The following is an 18,185-nucleotide window of genomic DNA, read 5'->3' on the forward strand; positions in this document are numbered from 1 at the left end:
ATAACCGTCTGGCTATTCATAAAACTCAAATAACAGAATGCAGACATATAACATTATTCACGTTGAACAATACTGGACGATGTCACGTGTGCTTGTTCTCGTTCATGCAGTCCGAGCTCAGATTGAGGTAGATTTTTTATTAGAGCTGACCACACTTGATGGAGAATTAAACCTTGATTTTTATTGCATTGGGTTGGGTTTTTTTAGCATATTAGCAGCTTCTTTAAATTTTCTTATATAACTGTTGTTTTCTATGTATGACATCGTCGTTTTTTGCCAGAGTACATCGTGTCCAGTGGAAGTTATACAACTAGAGAAACTACACATTAAACATCTCAACTTCATTAATCGTCTAATTTTCCTCATCCGATGCAGAGATAACGAAGTCATCCCGAAATTCATCAAAATCAAACGCATATTCCACACAAACAAGGCCTCCAGAATTTATCATAAAATGGAACTAGCTTTTCTAAGAGAGAGAGAGAATTACAGGTAGAATTAGCATTACAAATTTAATGAATTAGCATTAATTAGTAATAACACTTTTTCTCTTCATAATGAACTGGCCACATCTCTTCCATCCTACCTATGGAACAACATCGATAGTGTTACATTTAACAAAGCAATAGCGATCTCAGAACAGAAGAAACATACATTAATTAATAAGTTCAACGTACTCCTTCAGAAGAAAGAAATACATAAAAAACAACTAGATCATTCAAAAGTAGTTATTAATCTTTCTTCAAGAGTCCTAACAAAAGGGGAGAATAATCTTTTACTCGAGGGTTTTAACTTCACCTTAACCCCACGTTTCCTTCCAAAAATTGATATCATAGCACAAATAGAAAAAGGAATTAGAAATCTACCGGACAACACGGCAAATCTTATCCATATAGAAAGTACAGCTTTACTATTAAAAAGCAGATTACCTCGTAGAAACCTACCTCACAATGAATACGTTTGCCTTAAAAATTTAAAGGATGATAAAAATATTGTCATAATAAAAGCGGATAAAGGCAACGCAACTGTCGTTTTAAATGCTACAGAATATGATAACAAAATGAAAAGTCTCCTGGAAGATACCAACACCTACAAACCCATAGACAGAGACCCGACTTGGCCTACACACAAAAAAACAAACTATCTAATAAAAAAAGTGCCTCTCTGGACGGAAGAACTTAAAAAATGCTTACAATCAAAACATCCTTTGATACCAAGAATATATGGTGTTCCAAAGATCCACAAGACAGATATACCTTTAAGACCAATAGTAGATGGAAGAGATTCACCGACTTCCAACTTGGCGAAATACCTCACCAACATGATCTCACAACATATAGGAAAAGCATCTTCCTTCATAAAAAAAATAGTAAACATTTCATAGAAAAAGTGAAAGATATACATATTGGTCCAACAGACATCTTAGCAAGTCTCGACATTATCAGCTTGTTTACAAACGTCCCGAGACAAATTTTGAATCTCCTAGAAGACCTCTTCCATCCGGACATCTTGAATCTTTTTAAACATTGTATAAACAATACTTTTTTCACCTATAAAGATAGAATCTGGGAACAAAAAAGAAGGGCTGGCCATGGGTTCATCGTTATCTCTGGTATTAGCAAACCTATTTATGGAAAAATTTGAAAACAATGCTCTTAAGAATTACCATAAAAAACCAAAAATGTGGCTATGCTATGTGGACGATATTTTCATCATATGGAATGGAACAACAGATGAACTTATCAATTTCAAAGATTATCTCAACAATTTGCACAACACCATAAAATTCACTTTAGAACAAGAAAAAAATAAAAAACTTCCTTTTCTGGATATTCTATTAGAAGTTAATGAAGAAAGTAAACTCTCCTTCTCAGTATATAGGAAGCCTACAAACACTGGAAGATTTCTAAATGCAACCTCACACAACCATCCTTCACAAAAAATAAGCTTAATTAAAACTCTTCGAGACAGAGCATACAATATCTCCAGCACACAAGAAAGATGCAATGAGGAACTAAAATACTTAACACATACTAAAATACCTCCAACAGAATGGATATGAAACAAAAACCATCAAGAGAATCCTTAAAATGCCTCCAGCTAACAACACAATAAAACAGGATTACAAAAACGCAATCTCGTTTCCTTATATCAAAAATGCTACAGACAAGCTAGCCAAATTAATGAACAAACACAACATAAAAGTAGCCTTCCTTCCTATGGAGAAAATATCAAGATTCCTACATCCACCAAAACCACCTCATCATCCGCTTAAAAACCAGGAGTCTACAAAATCCATTGCTCTTGCGGGATTTGCTACGTAGGACAGACAGGAAGATCTGGAGAAATACGCATAGCTGAACACCAAAAAGACGTACAATACAAAAGAGAACAAAAAACGGGTCTTGCTTTCCATACCACTTCCACTGGACATGATGTACTCTGGCAAAAAACGACGATGTCATACATAGAAAACAACAGTTATATAAGAAAATTTAAAGAAGCTGCTAATATGCTAAAAAACCCAACCCAATGCAATAAAAATCAATGTTTAATTCTCCATCAAGTGTGGTCAGCTCTAATAAAAAAATCTACCTCAATCTGAGCTTGGACTGTATGAACGAGAACAAGCACACGTGACATCGTCCAGTATTGTTCAACGTTAATAACGTTATATGTCTGCATTCTGTTATTTGAGTTTTATGAATAGCCAGATGGTTATGATTTGTATTTATTAATTCTCTTGTTTAAACTTTAAGTTATACTATTTACCCCTGAAGATGTAAATCCTACGATTTACGAAACTTGTCGGGAACTATTATTTCAGTGTTTTATAGAACTGAATAATAATAAAAAAATGTAGTAGACTTTATTTAGCTGCTTGAGTGACTTGCCGACTCGCTATTATCGCACTGTGATTTTCGAATGCCGAATGCTCTGATTCCAACCTAATGCCAATCCCTCTCTAATAAATCTCTAATTCTTTCCCTTTTCCAGCGTTCCTCACTTTTAATATCAGCTTTTCCCACCTAAATTCTTCTCGTGATCTCTTTTAACTAATTCCTTTTTAGTAAACTTTCAGCTTTCTCCCCACATTCTGTTCCAAAAACGTGCTCGTCCACTTACATACGTTTCCATGACAACCAAACAAAATATAATAAAATTGAGGTATTGCATAACGCTAAACTTCTACAAATAGGAATAAATAAGGAATATTTACATTTCAAATAATGCGCAGTTAAATTATCAAATAAAGTTCATAGTAATAATTAAATATTAGACAAAATTAAAGTAGTTATATGAATATTAAATTGTAAAATTAGTTGTTTACATTAAATAATATTTACAATTGTAGCCTTTGTGATGGAAGATTATGTTGGATTCTGAAGCAAATAATAATTACTCTAATCTCTACATAATCAGAATCCAACACTACGGTGTATTATTTTAGTTTTCTTCCAACGAATTGTATGGTGGGTATCTAAGGCATGGTCTGCCAGCCCAGAGGGATTGTACTGGTGAAACCAGATGTAGTCTTTGTGTTCTGAAATTCTGATATTTGCTGTCCTGCCTGTTTGGCCAAAGTAGGACAATTTGCAGCTGCAAGGGACCTGGTATGCACCAGGTAGGTCTAGGGGAAGTAGTTGTTGGTCTTTGGTAGAGTGGATAAGGGATGCCAACTTTTTATATGGTCTGTAGCAAGAAGTAAGGTCATATTTTTTGAGGATATTGGTTATTTTCTCAGAGGTGCCCTGGATGTAGGGGATGGTGATAGATTTGGTGTAATCTTTATTGTGGATGGGGGGGGGGGAGTTGTAGTTTACTGGTTTGAGTATTTTTTGGGGGTTATAGCCATTGGCTAAGAAAGTGTTGAGGATGTGGTTCAGTTCAGTGGCTAGGGCCTTGTCATCTGAGCAGATTAATTTTGCCCTGTTATAAATTAGCCCACCAGGGGGCACCATTAGGACTATAGAAACAATATTAGTTTCTTGCTTTCTTCCTCATTTGCTTTTGTTAGTGCTTGCATGCACATACCATATTTTATGTTCCTGAAGATGGCAATGTGACGTTGCTGAATAGAAGTTATCCATTAAAGTTGCCTTTAATTAATATACTTTATATGCGTTGTTAATTCCGTAAGCTAATTACCAGTTATGTATGACCAACGTATAAGCCTTGCTACTGGAATTATCTTTTTTATGCATTTTGAAGTTATGCAATGCATAACTTCAAAACTTGTGTACCATTATACATAATGAACAGCGTGTTGCAGCATATTCTGGCATAATGTGAGTAACGTGTGAGCAGTGAGTGTCCATGAAGTTTAATTTTGCATGTGAGAAAGTGTCTGTCTTTTCATTATCGTTAGTGTAAATTTTGCTCATTTTTATTTTAAAGATTTAATTTGGCCCAGTGGAGAAAAAAAAGCTCCAAAGAAAAGCAATTTCTTTGGAAATTAAAATTACAATTTGAGATCGCTTAGCAAAAGGAGAGGGATCTATTGGTAAACATTTTAATTTAGGCGAATAAGAGCAATTAAAAAGAATGAAGTTGTAATAAGAAAATCTGTCATTTCTGGCACAAAACTAAGTGCCAAATTATCATCGTACTCAAGAGATGCTTTATTAGAAAAAAAGGAACAAGTGCTAGTAATTTGGATTGAAGAATTAACTCGAAGAAGAATTCCTATAAGTGGTTATTTAATTAAACAAAAAGCTCTTCGGTTTTATGACCAGATCAAGCAATTGGAGCCATCTACTTCCGCTTCCCAGACTGATAAAGAATATTTGGCTAGCAAAGGATGGCTAACTGGGTTTTTATTTAAAAAGGAATGCACTTCATAAAGTTAAGATTACAGGAAGATGATGGATATTGTCCCGATCAAGTGTTTAATACTGACGAAACAGGATTGATTTGGAAGAAAATGCCTAGTTCGAACTTCCATCGCAAAGTCTGAGAAAAAAGCAAGTGGGTTTAAAGCAAGCAAAGATCAAGTAATGTTGTTATTTTGTAGCAATGCACAATAGGGGATCAAATGTTGAAATCCCTCCTAGTAAATCGATCTCCAAGACCACATGCTCTAAAAGGCAAAGATCTAAAACAGCTGCCAGTACATTGGATGGCTAATAAAAAGGCCTGGGTAACAACTGCTGTATTTACTGAATGATTCAATAATTGCTTTGTACCAGAAGTGGCAATATATATGAAGCAAAAAGCTCTCAATTTTAAAGTTTTATTAATTGTTGACAATGCAACAAGTTATCCGCATTTAGAACATCCAAATGTGCAGGTAGTGTTGTACTTCCCAATACAACAATACAAACATTATTCAGCCATTAGAGCAAGGCATAATTGCTACTTTTAAAAAATATTACGTTAAGCACACTTTTCAATTTATATTGAATAACTAGAAAATGAATCATTAACAATAACTGACATTTGGAAAAAATTTTCTATTTTGGACTGTTTAAATCATGTTGCATCTGCTATCACTGAAATAAGACCACAAACTTTAAATGCCTGCTGGAAAGCAGCTTGGCCTGGATGTGTTGCAAACAGTACAACCATTCAAACATCTACATTATCAGCTGATACTTTGGCAGATGAAATTGGTGGAGAAGGTTTTGTTACATTTAGCTAGATTGATGTAGACAAATTGCTTGTGGATAATGCCTTAAGTGATGATGATATTATTGGATATCAATTAGCTTTAGATATCATCGAAGATCCAGAAAACGATAGTGAAGCGGAAGAAAAACCTGTCCCTCTCACTGCAAATATAATTTGAGAAGGTCCTGAACTGTGCAATAAATTGGAAAATCATTTTCTTGTTAATGATGCAATGAATGAGCCTTTAAATTCCAACATGAGCTGAAGAAAACTTAGGCATTCTTATTTTCCTGAATAAAAATTCAGGAAAATAAGAGGGGGGGGGCGGCAGCTTTGACCAATGATTGTCCTCTTCTCAAAAACTTCCAAGCTACTGAATTTGAATATAAACAAATATACGCCAACATAAACATTGTAATATGTGCAACTAAGAAATATGGCATTCAAAACAATGTCAAGTTAGCACTGTGATGTGAGCAACATTGGTGGTGGCGTTTAAAACAAACTTAGGCATTCTTATTTTCCTGAATTTTTATTCAGGAAAATAAGAGGAGGAGGGGGGGGCGGTTTTGACCAATGATTGTCCTCTTCTCAAAAACTTCCAAGCTACTGAATTTGAATATAAACAAATATACGCCAACATAAACATTGTAATATGTGCAACTAAGAAATATGGCATTCAAAACAATGTCAAGTTAGCACTGTGATATGAGCAACATTGGTGGTGGCGTGCAGCCCAATAAGAGTGCAACATGTGGTCACTGCCACAGCTGTGCATGAGGAGTGATAACTGCTGTAGACATGAAACAAATGAATGAAGATTTCTACGTCATATTAACACTATTCTATGGATACTGAAACAGCAGTTTCATGATTCCATCATGAAATTTAAAAAAATTATAAAATAAAAAAACTCATCCTTAGTTTGTTTGCCATACAGTAATAGGTGATGGTCCAGATCCAGCACACAGGATGTAGTTTGCTGACCTCTGCATTAGGATCACTTTGTTAAATTCATTTGTATAATATATTTAAATAAAATTTTTCAGAGATGCAGAGGTGTTGTGAATATTGATGACTCTTACAGATTAAGAATATAATTATTTAAGATTAGGTGATGATATTGCCTGTTAGGTTTCTCACTAATTTTATTAATTACTTATTAATTTTTATGTTATCATACAAATAATTGATGCAAGTGAAAACTGAAAAGCCAGTTTAAAGCTTATAAAAGTCAAACATCCCTTGCATTAATGCATTATGGAAATCTTCAGTGCGTTTCTAATAAAATAGTCATTCATCAATGATTGGAGAATATCAAACTTTTGATTGTATGATATACAGAGTGGGTGTCCTTTTATCATCTTTGACTCATGCAGTTTCCATTTATAGAAATTACTTTTACAGAAAAAAACAAATATTGTTATATTCTTGACATTTCAAGAGTATTATTATCTTCTTAGCTGATGACAACAGTTCTGTGCTATCCTGAGAGAAATCTGCAGCATTCTAAGGTGCCATGGCACACCATTTGAGAACCATTAAACTCTAAATAGTAAAACAGCTAGATTTAACTTCAAAATGTACCTAATATTAATTTTCTTATGTAGGTGATGTGGCAAGACTTCAAACAGTACTCAAATCAGCCCAGCGCAACATACACAGTTCCTCCCAGTTATTTAAACTAGCTCAGGATGCATTCCGTATTGCTGTACCTGCTGAAGGAACAGGAGCTGCTCGCCACCATACGCTTCTAGATGTCTCCTTTCAGCTTGGTCTTCAGGTAAGCATTGAAATTTTTTATCCTGTTTCTTGAAAGCTTTCATAATACATGTTTTCAGTGTGTCAAAACTAAAATACACCTCTTTCAACATAAGTTTTTTTTTTTCACTCTGACATTTTTGTTTTGACTTGCCTTAAAAAAAAATTTGATAATGTTAACATATTTTCTATCCATTCCCTCAGAAAATATGTAGAGCAGGTTTTTATTCTGCCTTGCATTATTTTAACAAGTATGTCTGCTTGTTGCCAAGTTGGCACCATATTTGCAGCTGTCTGCTGAAATACAGTATAAAATTCTGCCAGAAACAATAATTTTCTAAGGGATTTTTTATTTATTTATTTTTTCTGTGTTAATTATTCTCATGATGCAATTGTGACATTTTTCTTTTTATTCTTTACCATCCTGCAGCTGCAAAAACTTGACTATGTTGATCTCCTAAGGGTTTAAAGCTATCATCAGCAAAACTGTTAAGGTTTGAGAACAAGTTGTTTATGTACATGAGGAAGAAAATAGGGTGAAATAACAGAACTTTGAGAAACCTGGAGGTTTGAGACACCTTCCACCACTAACTGGCATTTCCATTTACCAAGAGAGGAAGGCAGACTATAAGATGGCAGTTTGCTGAGAAGTCCTTGATGGACCCTATCAAATGCTTTGTCATTTGTACAAAAGCACAAATTTCTAAACCTTTCTATAATATGTTCAGAGATGGAAGTGTAGGCTAGGATATCTGCTGAGAATCTTGATTGGCAAGATCCATATTGATGTTTACTGATTAGCTAACGTCTCTGCCACCTGGAGACTGTTAACTATTGATGACTTTTTCATTACTTTAGACAACATGAGAGCAATAGGTTTGCTCTCACGTTGTCATGTTATCAGTTTGAATTTTTTTTTTTTTTTTTTAAACTGGCTGTATATGGCTTGCTTCCATCTGTGGGGTGGATGCGAGCTTAGTATCATACAAGGGTGTGCTGAAAAGTTGTGATAATCACCATGAAGGAAATGAGGTAGTACCATTAACTTCCACATTATTCTACATATTCCCCATGAACTGTTATACACTTGTTACAATGCTGCTGCTTCATTTGCAATCCTTTGAGGAAAAAAGTCTTTCCCTTGTTGCACAAACCAGTCCTCAGCTGCAGATATGAACTTCATCTGTGACAAATTTTGTCGCTTAAAGTGTTTCTTTAAATTTGGGAATAGGAAATAGTCAGATTGGACCAGATCTAGTGAACAGGGTAGGTGAGGCAGATATTGAAAGCCCAAGTTGTATGCTGTCTATTGGATTTCACGAGCAGTGTGAGCTGGTGCATTGTCCTGCAAAAGCAACATGCCTCTGCTCAGTTTGACATGGCGTTTTCCCTTCAGTATCCCCTTCATTTCCTTCAAAGCTGTTGAATAAACTGCTGCTGTAACAGTTTCACCCTTTTTTGAGGTATTGGTAAGGATTACACCATCCATATTCCAAAAAACAATGGCAAGAACCTTCCCTATTGGCTTTTGGGTTTGAAACGTCTTTGGCCATGAGAACCTTTGCGTCTCCTCTCCACAGACTGTTGTTTGGTCTCTGGATTGTAGTGATGAAGCCATGTTTCATCAAGAGTCACAATACAAGTCAAACAATTTATAGCTGATTTCTCAAAATGATCCATAATCCCTTGAGATGACAGCATACGTTCTCTCAGTGAAGCTCTCAGTGAAGTGGGCTTCCATGTCCAGATGTTGGTGGAAAATGATTCCATCTCATTCCCTAGATATCCCCAGAGTCTTTGCAATGTTTCTGGCTGGTATTCGTTCATCATCAAGGATCATTGCATGCACTGCATCGATGTTTTCAGGTGTGATCACTGTGGAAGGTCTTCCTGACCTGGGGGAACTATTGTCTCAGGATGCCCAGTTTTAAACTTGGCCAGCCATCTTGCAACTGTTGGATATGCTGGGACACAGTCCCTTAAAGTCTCACAATAAAGTTTGTTTAATCTCGGTTGTGGATTTTCCTTGCATCATGAAAAACCTGATGATAGCCCACACACCTCTGTGTCTTCGAATTTCTTCAAAATGTCCATCAAACATGGAGTTAAGGGGTTTTAAGATATGTTCTTTCTTGTGGTTATATCAGTTGCTTTAATATAATTTTTGTTCTAGGTGTTTATCAGAAGGAAGAAGAAGATTGCCTCATATTTCACAGCATATAGACTACCTTTTAAAATCCAATTAGTTAAGATCTCTGACCATGGATTCCTCTCTGTGAAATAGGAGCATTATATGAGAGAAATTATTTAAAAAAAAAATTTAAGTCCATATGGTTAGCTGAGTGGCTATGTGCTTCGCAACCATATGCCTGGGTAAGGAGTGTCCTGGGTTCAATTCCCATCACTAACGTGAGGAGCTTATGATCTTTCTCAGACATAGTCAAGTTAGCCGATCTTGGGCATGGACTGCAGGGTTTTTCATCTCACAAGCAGGCAAACTGGCCTTGAGAACTCAACGCTTCTACAGACATAGGATACACCTGGAGGCATACGGCTAATCACTTTATCCTTGTGTATGGTTGTGGTTAATGAATAGAAAATCCTCAACATCACAAGGTAAAAGAGAGGAAAGGAAGAAGAAGAAGTGTTTATCAGAACATTTCAGCTCCCCCCCCCTCCCTTGTATAATGCATAGATGATAAAGAACAAGTATTAGTTCAGAAGCACATCTCTTGAGCACAACCAGTAGGATTCTATCAGGACCATAAGCCTTTTTTGGTATCCAGGTTTTTCAAGAGACATATTCTGATATCTTTATACTGGACAGTCACAGAAGGCATGTGATGCAATTTTCTGGGTAAAGGAGGAAGTGATTTCCTTGGTTATCTATTCTCGAGCTGGTGGAGAAGTATGATGCCAGGAGATCAGCTTTTTCTTTAGGTAATGTTGCAATACTACTATTTGATTGATAAAGAGATGGAAGCATCCTACTCATATGGCTTACCATATGAGTAGGATGCTATTGAGCACAACATATCGTGCTTCAAGAGTTGCTTAACAATTCTAAACACTGATCTCCAAACTGTTCTGCAATGGGGCAACAACATTACAATACAACAACAACGTAGTTATTCTTCAGTGCTTCCAAAACACACATAGTTTTGTCATTTTTCACACAAAAAACACACCTTAGTTCTTCTCCCCTTACGTTTAACAATGCTCATCTTCACAGTCACTATCAGATCTCAGTTCTCAGACTAATTCTTACTCCTGTCCTTTCCTGTCATAATCACTTCACTTCTGTAGCTTCCTTAGTTTCCAGAAAACTCTGCATCCTCTTTCATTCAATTGACATATGCCACAGAAAGGTTTAGAAATCATTGCTGTCGCATTTGACATTTCCAAGTCATTTGATAGGATCTGTCATCAAGGACTTCTCAGCAAATTGCCATCTTATGTTCTGTCTTCCTTTGACATTACTTTTTATCTCTCCAGTTACTTTGTACAAATTCCAAATCCTCTCAACCTTGGAATATGTCTCTCACATTTGGGTAGTTACCTAAAACCATCTCTAAAAATTCTTGATTCTGTTCAGAAGAGAGCAGTTAAGTTGATTAACAATTCTCCTCTCTGTGATTGTTATCTCAGAGATAGACAGTCTCTGTATTGTCTTTTTTACATATATTTCGATGGGCATTGTTCAGGAAAACTACCCCCCCCCCCATTTCTACTAAACCCAGAGCATCATGAGCAACAGCATCTGTCCAACATCCTTTTGCATTTGAAATGTTCTCACTGAACTAACTTCTTCCAGTTATTTCATTCCATTCATTCCATCTGCCTCAGTTCCATGGAACTGCCATATCCATGAAGTAATCCCCCCCCCCCCGCCTAAGACTACAACTTTCAGCTTTTTAAGAAGAATATTAACTAATTATTTTGCTTTTTGCCCACACATAACATTTATTTGCTATGCCTTGCAGCCCCTCTCATGCGGGAGAAAAAAGAAAAAAAAAGCAAGAATAAATGTTATTTAATAAAATAATTTAACTGTATGCTGTTAAAAATGCCACTTAAAAAGTCTCGCACTTTACAGTCCTACATGAGGCATGTTTTGTATTCACGATGAAAATACAGATTTGGCTTGTTGATGTGTGAAGTGAAGATGAATGTATGATTCTTCATTTTTGATGAAGGAATGAGAAAATGCAAAATTAATATATATATATCACTCATAACATTAAAAGTAAAAACACTATAAAAGGAAATAAATTATAACAAAAAAAAAATACAAAGTTGGTGTGCGAGCAACACCATGTTTTTTCATGTGGGGCATTTGTGTGACTAATTCAGTTCTTTTATTATTATTATTATTTGGAAATATATAGACAATTCAATATAAACATGTACCGTTCATTATATTTTTATATCAAGTCTTTTTTTTAAATATTGTCTCTGGTGTCGCTTATGATTCATGAATACACCATGAGTGACCACAAAGGTATAATAATATGAACATTATTAGCTGTTTTGTGCCTATCAGTATGCAAAAGCATTCTATGTGTACAATTTATACACAAATCATATTTTTAATATCTACAAGAAAAACTCATCTTTTATACTTCAAGTCATTCAATGTATAGAGAGATATGAAATGTACTTTTTTTTGTGCATGTACATTGAATGACAAAACTTTTTTAAATTTTATCATTCACTGCACTGGATATCATATGAAAGAAGGCTGTGTTCGGTGATGTGAATTGAGATATATTCTATACATTTCGACAAATGCTGTACTTTTTACAATTGCAGCATGTGCACAAACTTGTTTTTTAGATTGGTTTGAAATACTCTTTAGAATTATCTCATTTAATCATACACTTAAAACAACATGGTGAGAATAAAATTAATTTAAGCTGTCATTATCATTGTTTTTGTTACATGTATTGTGATCATTTTCAGAAACATTATACTTAAACTGAGTGATGCAAAAAATCCAGGGGTGGGAGGGGAATTGAGGAGGCCTTTATGAGGCCATGTTTTTCATTATTAACAGCTTGACTGCATGAAATGGAGATAATCATTAATTAATAATTTAATTAGCAAAAAATCCTTCATTTTTAATAAATATTTCACTGATTTAATTTCAAAACAAAATTTTAATTTCATGCAAGCTGACCTGCCATGGCTCATACATACAAATTATGAGAAACAAAGTTTTAGTACATTAATATCGTAGGCTGGTTAAGAATTAGGTAATCGAGAAACTCGAACAGAGTTCCTTGATTATCCAATTTTTAACCAAGGAATTCTGCTTTAGAGACCAGTTATGATAATTTTTTCAAGCATCTTGCCTCCTGTAAGCAGGATGGTTGCCTCACTCATTGATGATCTTAAATGATTTTGCAACTGATGAGTTTAGATATAGGATAATGCATCTCCTTAGTGGTAGGCAGATGTATGTCAGGGCAAACCAGTCCACTTTTAATCATCTCTTCAGTGAATTGCTGAAATTGGAAATAATACCTTCTGAAATTTATTCCAATTTATAAAATATGGTCCATTGCATAATCATCATAATCATATTAATGATTATGGTGTGATTTTTGGATTTCAGCAAAGCTTTGGATAGATTTGCACGTAAGAACTTGCTGATTAAAATGTGCCAAATAGATATCGACAAGTTGGTTAGGAAATAGATTGACAAGTAGTAGTGTTTAGAGGCGAGCAATTAATATATATTCAAATATTGAGAGTAAAATTTCTCTCTTTTGTGAAATTAGATAGTCCAATTGTTTGCATGGCCTTCCTCTAGAGAGTGAACTTAAAAGATTAGGAGAGTGGGCAGGGAAGATGGTTTAAAATTTAATGTGGGCAAATTTAAGTACATGTGATTTAGTAAGATGATAGTGTTGAATGGACATGCTTTAGGAGAAGGATTGATGTGGAATTTAAGTTCATTAATCAGATTGCTAAGAGTCTGTATGTATAATTAGAAGATGCTTCACTTTTTTCTGAAGAAAGAAATTTAAGACTTATTAGAGACAAGTTGTGATTTATCTAGATTTTTAATGAATGTCAAGAAAATTAAAGATATTCAGAAAGCATTTGTGCATATCTTGATAGTTATGAGACTTGATTAGCTGTCATTTATTTAATTTATCTAACAGGAGACAGGAAGGAGATTTATTTCTAGTTTATAAGTTGTTTCAGGTGTTGCACAAGGATCACAGCTAGATTACAGGAGACATTCATGTCACTTATAAGGAATGCAGACAATCAAGTCTACTTCTGCATTAGTCTCCAATTCTTAGTGTTTCGTAGTGTGTCCTGTATCTAGGTAATTACTGAAATGCTGAATGAACAAGACTAAGTTGCCAGTTTTAAGATTTGACTGATCCATACAAATTATGATGGCACAGCATAATTGGATATCTTGCTTGCTGGGATGTTGCTCTTATAGAGAGTCCCCTTTGTTTTCTCCAGTTCCCTGGAGATAACAACAGGAGCAAGTTTTACAATAGAAAATTAGATGATAAGACTGGCTTGCATCTATGATCTTACCAAAGGTTTTCTTCAGTATGAAAGAAGTAGAGGAATTGTATTTTTTTATTGGAGAGTGCAGCTGACATGAAGAAAAAGGAAGAGTTGGTTCTTCTTGGAGACCTTAATAGATGAATAAACAATGAATTGATGGGAAATTTTGAAGAAAACAGTATGGATAATAACAATAGCAAATATTGATTAAATTTCTGCTCAGGACCTGGTGTAATCCTTATTGCCACTCTAATATGTCATGAAAATGTGCATAAATTCATGCAAAAAGAATATATATACATACATACAAAACAAGAAAAGCATAGATATAGTAATGTATTCAGATTGATCCAAAATAAGCATACAAGTGATTAAAAATAGGAAGTTACCACCATCTGATGTTCAACAGACTAAAATGAGTATCCTCCTAAAAAGAAAAATGTGTACTGAGGATCTGAGAAGAATCAGTCAAACAGCATCATGCATGTTATTCCTATATGCAATATTATTATTATGATGTGATCCCTCCAGGGAATCTAAGGACTTATGTGGGAGGGCACTCCTCACCACAAAACTCTGCTATTTATGAACTGTCCCTAGCCACTATCTACCCACTATACCCTCTTCTGCCATGTAATAGTATTTTTGTCTGTTAATTGCATGTGTTCTCTGGCTAATTTTGACTATGCAAGATGTAAACTTGACCTGAATTTCTAATAGACAAAACTGCTGCTAACCCATATGAAACTGGCTAACTTTCATTTGTAAAAGCTCATAAGATTCCTCTAATTATGATGAGAATCAAACTTTTTTTCAGCTGAAGGGTACAGTATCCTGGTACTCTTCCATCCACTATAGCATTGAGGCGGGGGGGGGGGAGTGAAAAGAGTTCAAAAGAAAGCCTAGGCTGACTAGCAAAGTCTGAAGAAAATGCTTGCTTGGCTTAGCCAGTGAAGTATGTGAAGTTGTCTGCTGAGATAGAAAAATAAATCCATGTTGGACACAGGAAGCTTAAAAAAAACAGCCCTTCAAAAGAAAAAAATCACATAAGACAATTCTAGTGTGGTAAATCATTGAGATCATGGGAAATATAGAGAAATATGTGGGGAAAACTAAGTATGTGTAAAAGTAGCTAAACAGAAGTTATTGGAAGAATATCCAAAATAAATGTTTTAGAGATTGAGAAGTCTAGAATGTGAGGGACAAAAAAGATAAATCATATTGTTTGCCATATATTGAAATAACACATACACATTTACAGACCAGATTATACTTGTCTCATAACTCAATTGCTTCATCTTCATTCTAAACAACTTCATCTGAAATAAATACAGTTAAATAAATATATAAATAAATAAATAAATAAATATAGTCATTATCCCTATCTGAATAGTGCAATGGCTATTGACTCTTATATTTTATATATCCCTGCATATAGGAAATGAAATGAAGTGATGTGGATTCATCTTAAATTTGCTAGCGAGTGAGAGAAGCAGTGATTCAGAGTCAAATTCTTCAATAGTTGGATATCTTGGTTTTTTAACATTTTTTACACACTTTTGTAATAATTAACAGTTAACATCCTGGTAAATTCCATAATTCGTTTTCTGTGAATGCGTCCGCCTAATTAGAAATCATAAGGTATAAGTAATAAGGACTTTTTTGGGGAGTTGGTCATACACAAAAAGTTGGGCATTTTGCACAATTAGAAATGGTTTGAAATGAGCAAACCGTTTCTAATGTCTTCAACCATCTCAGGTAATCCTAATTTATATAAATTTCTTTTGAAACACTTGTTAAAGTGGAATAGGGTTTCTAATGTTTTGTCCAGTCTCTCTCTCCCTCTGTGGGTGGGTGGGTGGATGGATGGATGGATGTATGGATGGGTGAGTGTATGTTACTTGCCCAACAAACAAAAGCTGAATTATTTATGTATATATTTTTCTTTATTTAGGTAATGAGAATGACCCTCACCTCTCTCAACTGGCGGAGACGGGAGATGGTGCGTTGGTTGGTGACATGTGCCACAGAACTTGGTCTTGATGCACTGATCTCCATTTTGCAAAACTGGTATCAACTTTTTACACCCACCGAAGCTACAGGCATGTATATAAAATGTTTGCTTATTATTATGTTAAAAAGAAAGGAAATCCTAATGAGTATTTTTTGAGCATTGAATCTGAAAATGATCTTAACTTTTTTCTAGTACTCAGAATTTTGGGAATATTGAAGTATAATAAGATAATAATGCTTTAATGCATATGATTAGAAACTTGAAATTTTTAACCATAGATTTTTTTTCGTTTGTTTGTTTGTTTATAATTGCCCTGTGTCTCTGTAATCAACTCTCAGCAGTAGCCTGCCTAGCATATTTGGATTCCATTCCTCTTAATGATTTACCATTGTAATGGTATCCTTCCACACATTTTTGTGTGTCGATCTAGTGACAATGAAAGGGAATGTTTCTAGTGGCATGTTGCTTCTGAGATTTGAATTCTAGTGGTTATTTATTGTTCTAAAAGTGTTCAATGGATTTTCAAAAACATTCATTTATTATTGTGTCCCATATCTGTAGACAAATTCAGTTACATTATTGAGATGAGAAAAATGCTTAATGTGTGTGAAATCATCTCTGTTATTATGCATTGCTCAAAACTGAATTGTTCATTAAATATAATTTAATACAAAGGGAAGAAAACATGTCCTTTCAGTCCACTAATTCCTGCAAGGTGACTTCTTCCCCCCCCCTCCAGTCTGGAACTTTATTTTCTTTCAATTTACAAACTAATTTAAAATAATTAACATTTTGTCTAATGATAATTTTTTTATTTATTTACATTTTACATATATTTACATACACGTTTTACTTTTTAATGCAAAATTCTAGAGTCAAATCAGTACACTGATTGCACTGATATGTAATCAGTGCACATCACTGATGTGTAATCAGTGGTAATATAAATCTAAGGGATCAGTATGATACAGCCATGATTCATTCATTATTATGTATACTTCAATTTTCCTGAGGCACCAATTCATCTACCCTTTACATTTTTAGTGAAATGAATGCAAGTAAGTATATACAAAATCTGTGGCCTTTTATCTTACTTGTTATGTAAAATAAGTAGCATACATTAGATATAATTATTATACAATATATATATATATCAGTGGAGTCATGTGCCTCTTTAAGTTGGGTGGGTGTGCTGTCGTATTTGTAGCTTGGTTGCATAAGCCACCCATGCTACAAAATTCACAATTTGACTGTATGACTGCATTTTAATTGATGTATGAAAATTTTAAGAGAGCATAGCACATCAGCGCTCATCTTAATTGGTCCAGTGCAATTAATTGTAGGATAACTTGGAATAATTTAAGTTATCAATAATTATAATTTTAAATTTGGAAAGCATAAAAGTCAAGTGAACAATAGTTATGCTTGATGCACGCTGTTTATATGAAGCAGAAAGGATTTATGCTTTGTAGTGAGATTATATTATCACTGGCAAATGCTAGAGTGAGACATGGATAATTTGAATTTTGATACAATTTTTAAATACAGCTATATAATATAAACAGAAATCGGAAAAAGTAATCACTTGAGAAATTATTTTTCCAGATTGAATCAAAGAAAGGCTGAAATAACTCATTTTACTTAAATTTATACACAAGTTCCAATCTCCTTTGACTATAACTAGTCATACGATCTGTGAAAGCTCGGGCAGAAAACAAGATATTCAGTAGATTGTCAACACTGTTTCCCATTGTAAATCTAGAAAAAAAAGTTATCAATTATTTATAGAAAATTACTTGTCTATATTGGTGTCCTAAGCACATCAGCTCACTTCAAGCATGCAAAACATGAAACTTGGAAAATAAAAACAGCAACTCATGACAAATGACAATGTTCAATTGAATTGGTTGACACAATAACCAATCACAGCCACTGATTTCTGAGTGCTATTGTCACAGCATACACTTTGCCTTGGTTTCTGGATGGTTAAAAACCACTGGAACACTACGAATTTGATATACTGCACCATCTGTGCATCTTTCCATAGGGCTCAAAGATGTTTGTATTTGTGACAGCACGCCTGGACTATTAATGCAAATGTGATGCAATGTTTATGGTTTGAAAAGTGTCCTCTTCATGAAGCATTAGTATATTGTGTTTAATTTTAGGAATCACATGAAGCCAGGAAACAATTAGTCTTTAATAGGAATAAATGCAAAAATATAATATCGGTGATATTACTATTCCATGGTTGGGCACCATA

General features: G+C 34.5%; 1 protein-coding gene across 1 annotated transcript in view; it reads left to right on the plus strand.

Annotated features, from left to right (window-relative positions):
- Positions 1-18,185, plus strand: part of LOC150092321 (zinc finger SWIM domain-containing protein 5-like) — a 320,532-nt gene that overhangs the window by 298,567 nt on the left and 3,780 nt on the right. Inside the window, exons 17-18 of the mRNA XM_090414845.1 lie at positions 7,221-7,393; positions 15,863-16,010. Coding sequence (XP_090270971.1) covers positions 7,221-7,393; positions 15,863-16,010 — 321 coding nt within the window. The remainder of the gene's footprint in view (positions 1-7,220; positions 7,394-15,862; positions 16,011-18,185) is intronic.

The sequence above is a fragment of the Typopeltis vanoorti genome, chromosome 26 (genome assembly GCF_054136105.1).
Source record: "Typopeltis vanoorti isolate ZY-2024b chromosome 26, IOZ_Tvanoo_1.0, whole genome shotgun sequence".
Lineage (NCBI taxonomy): Eukaryota > Metazoa > Arthropoda > Arachnida > Uropygi > Thelyphonidae > Typopeltis > Typopeltis vanoorti.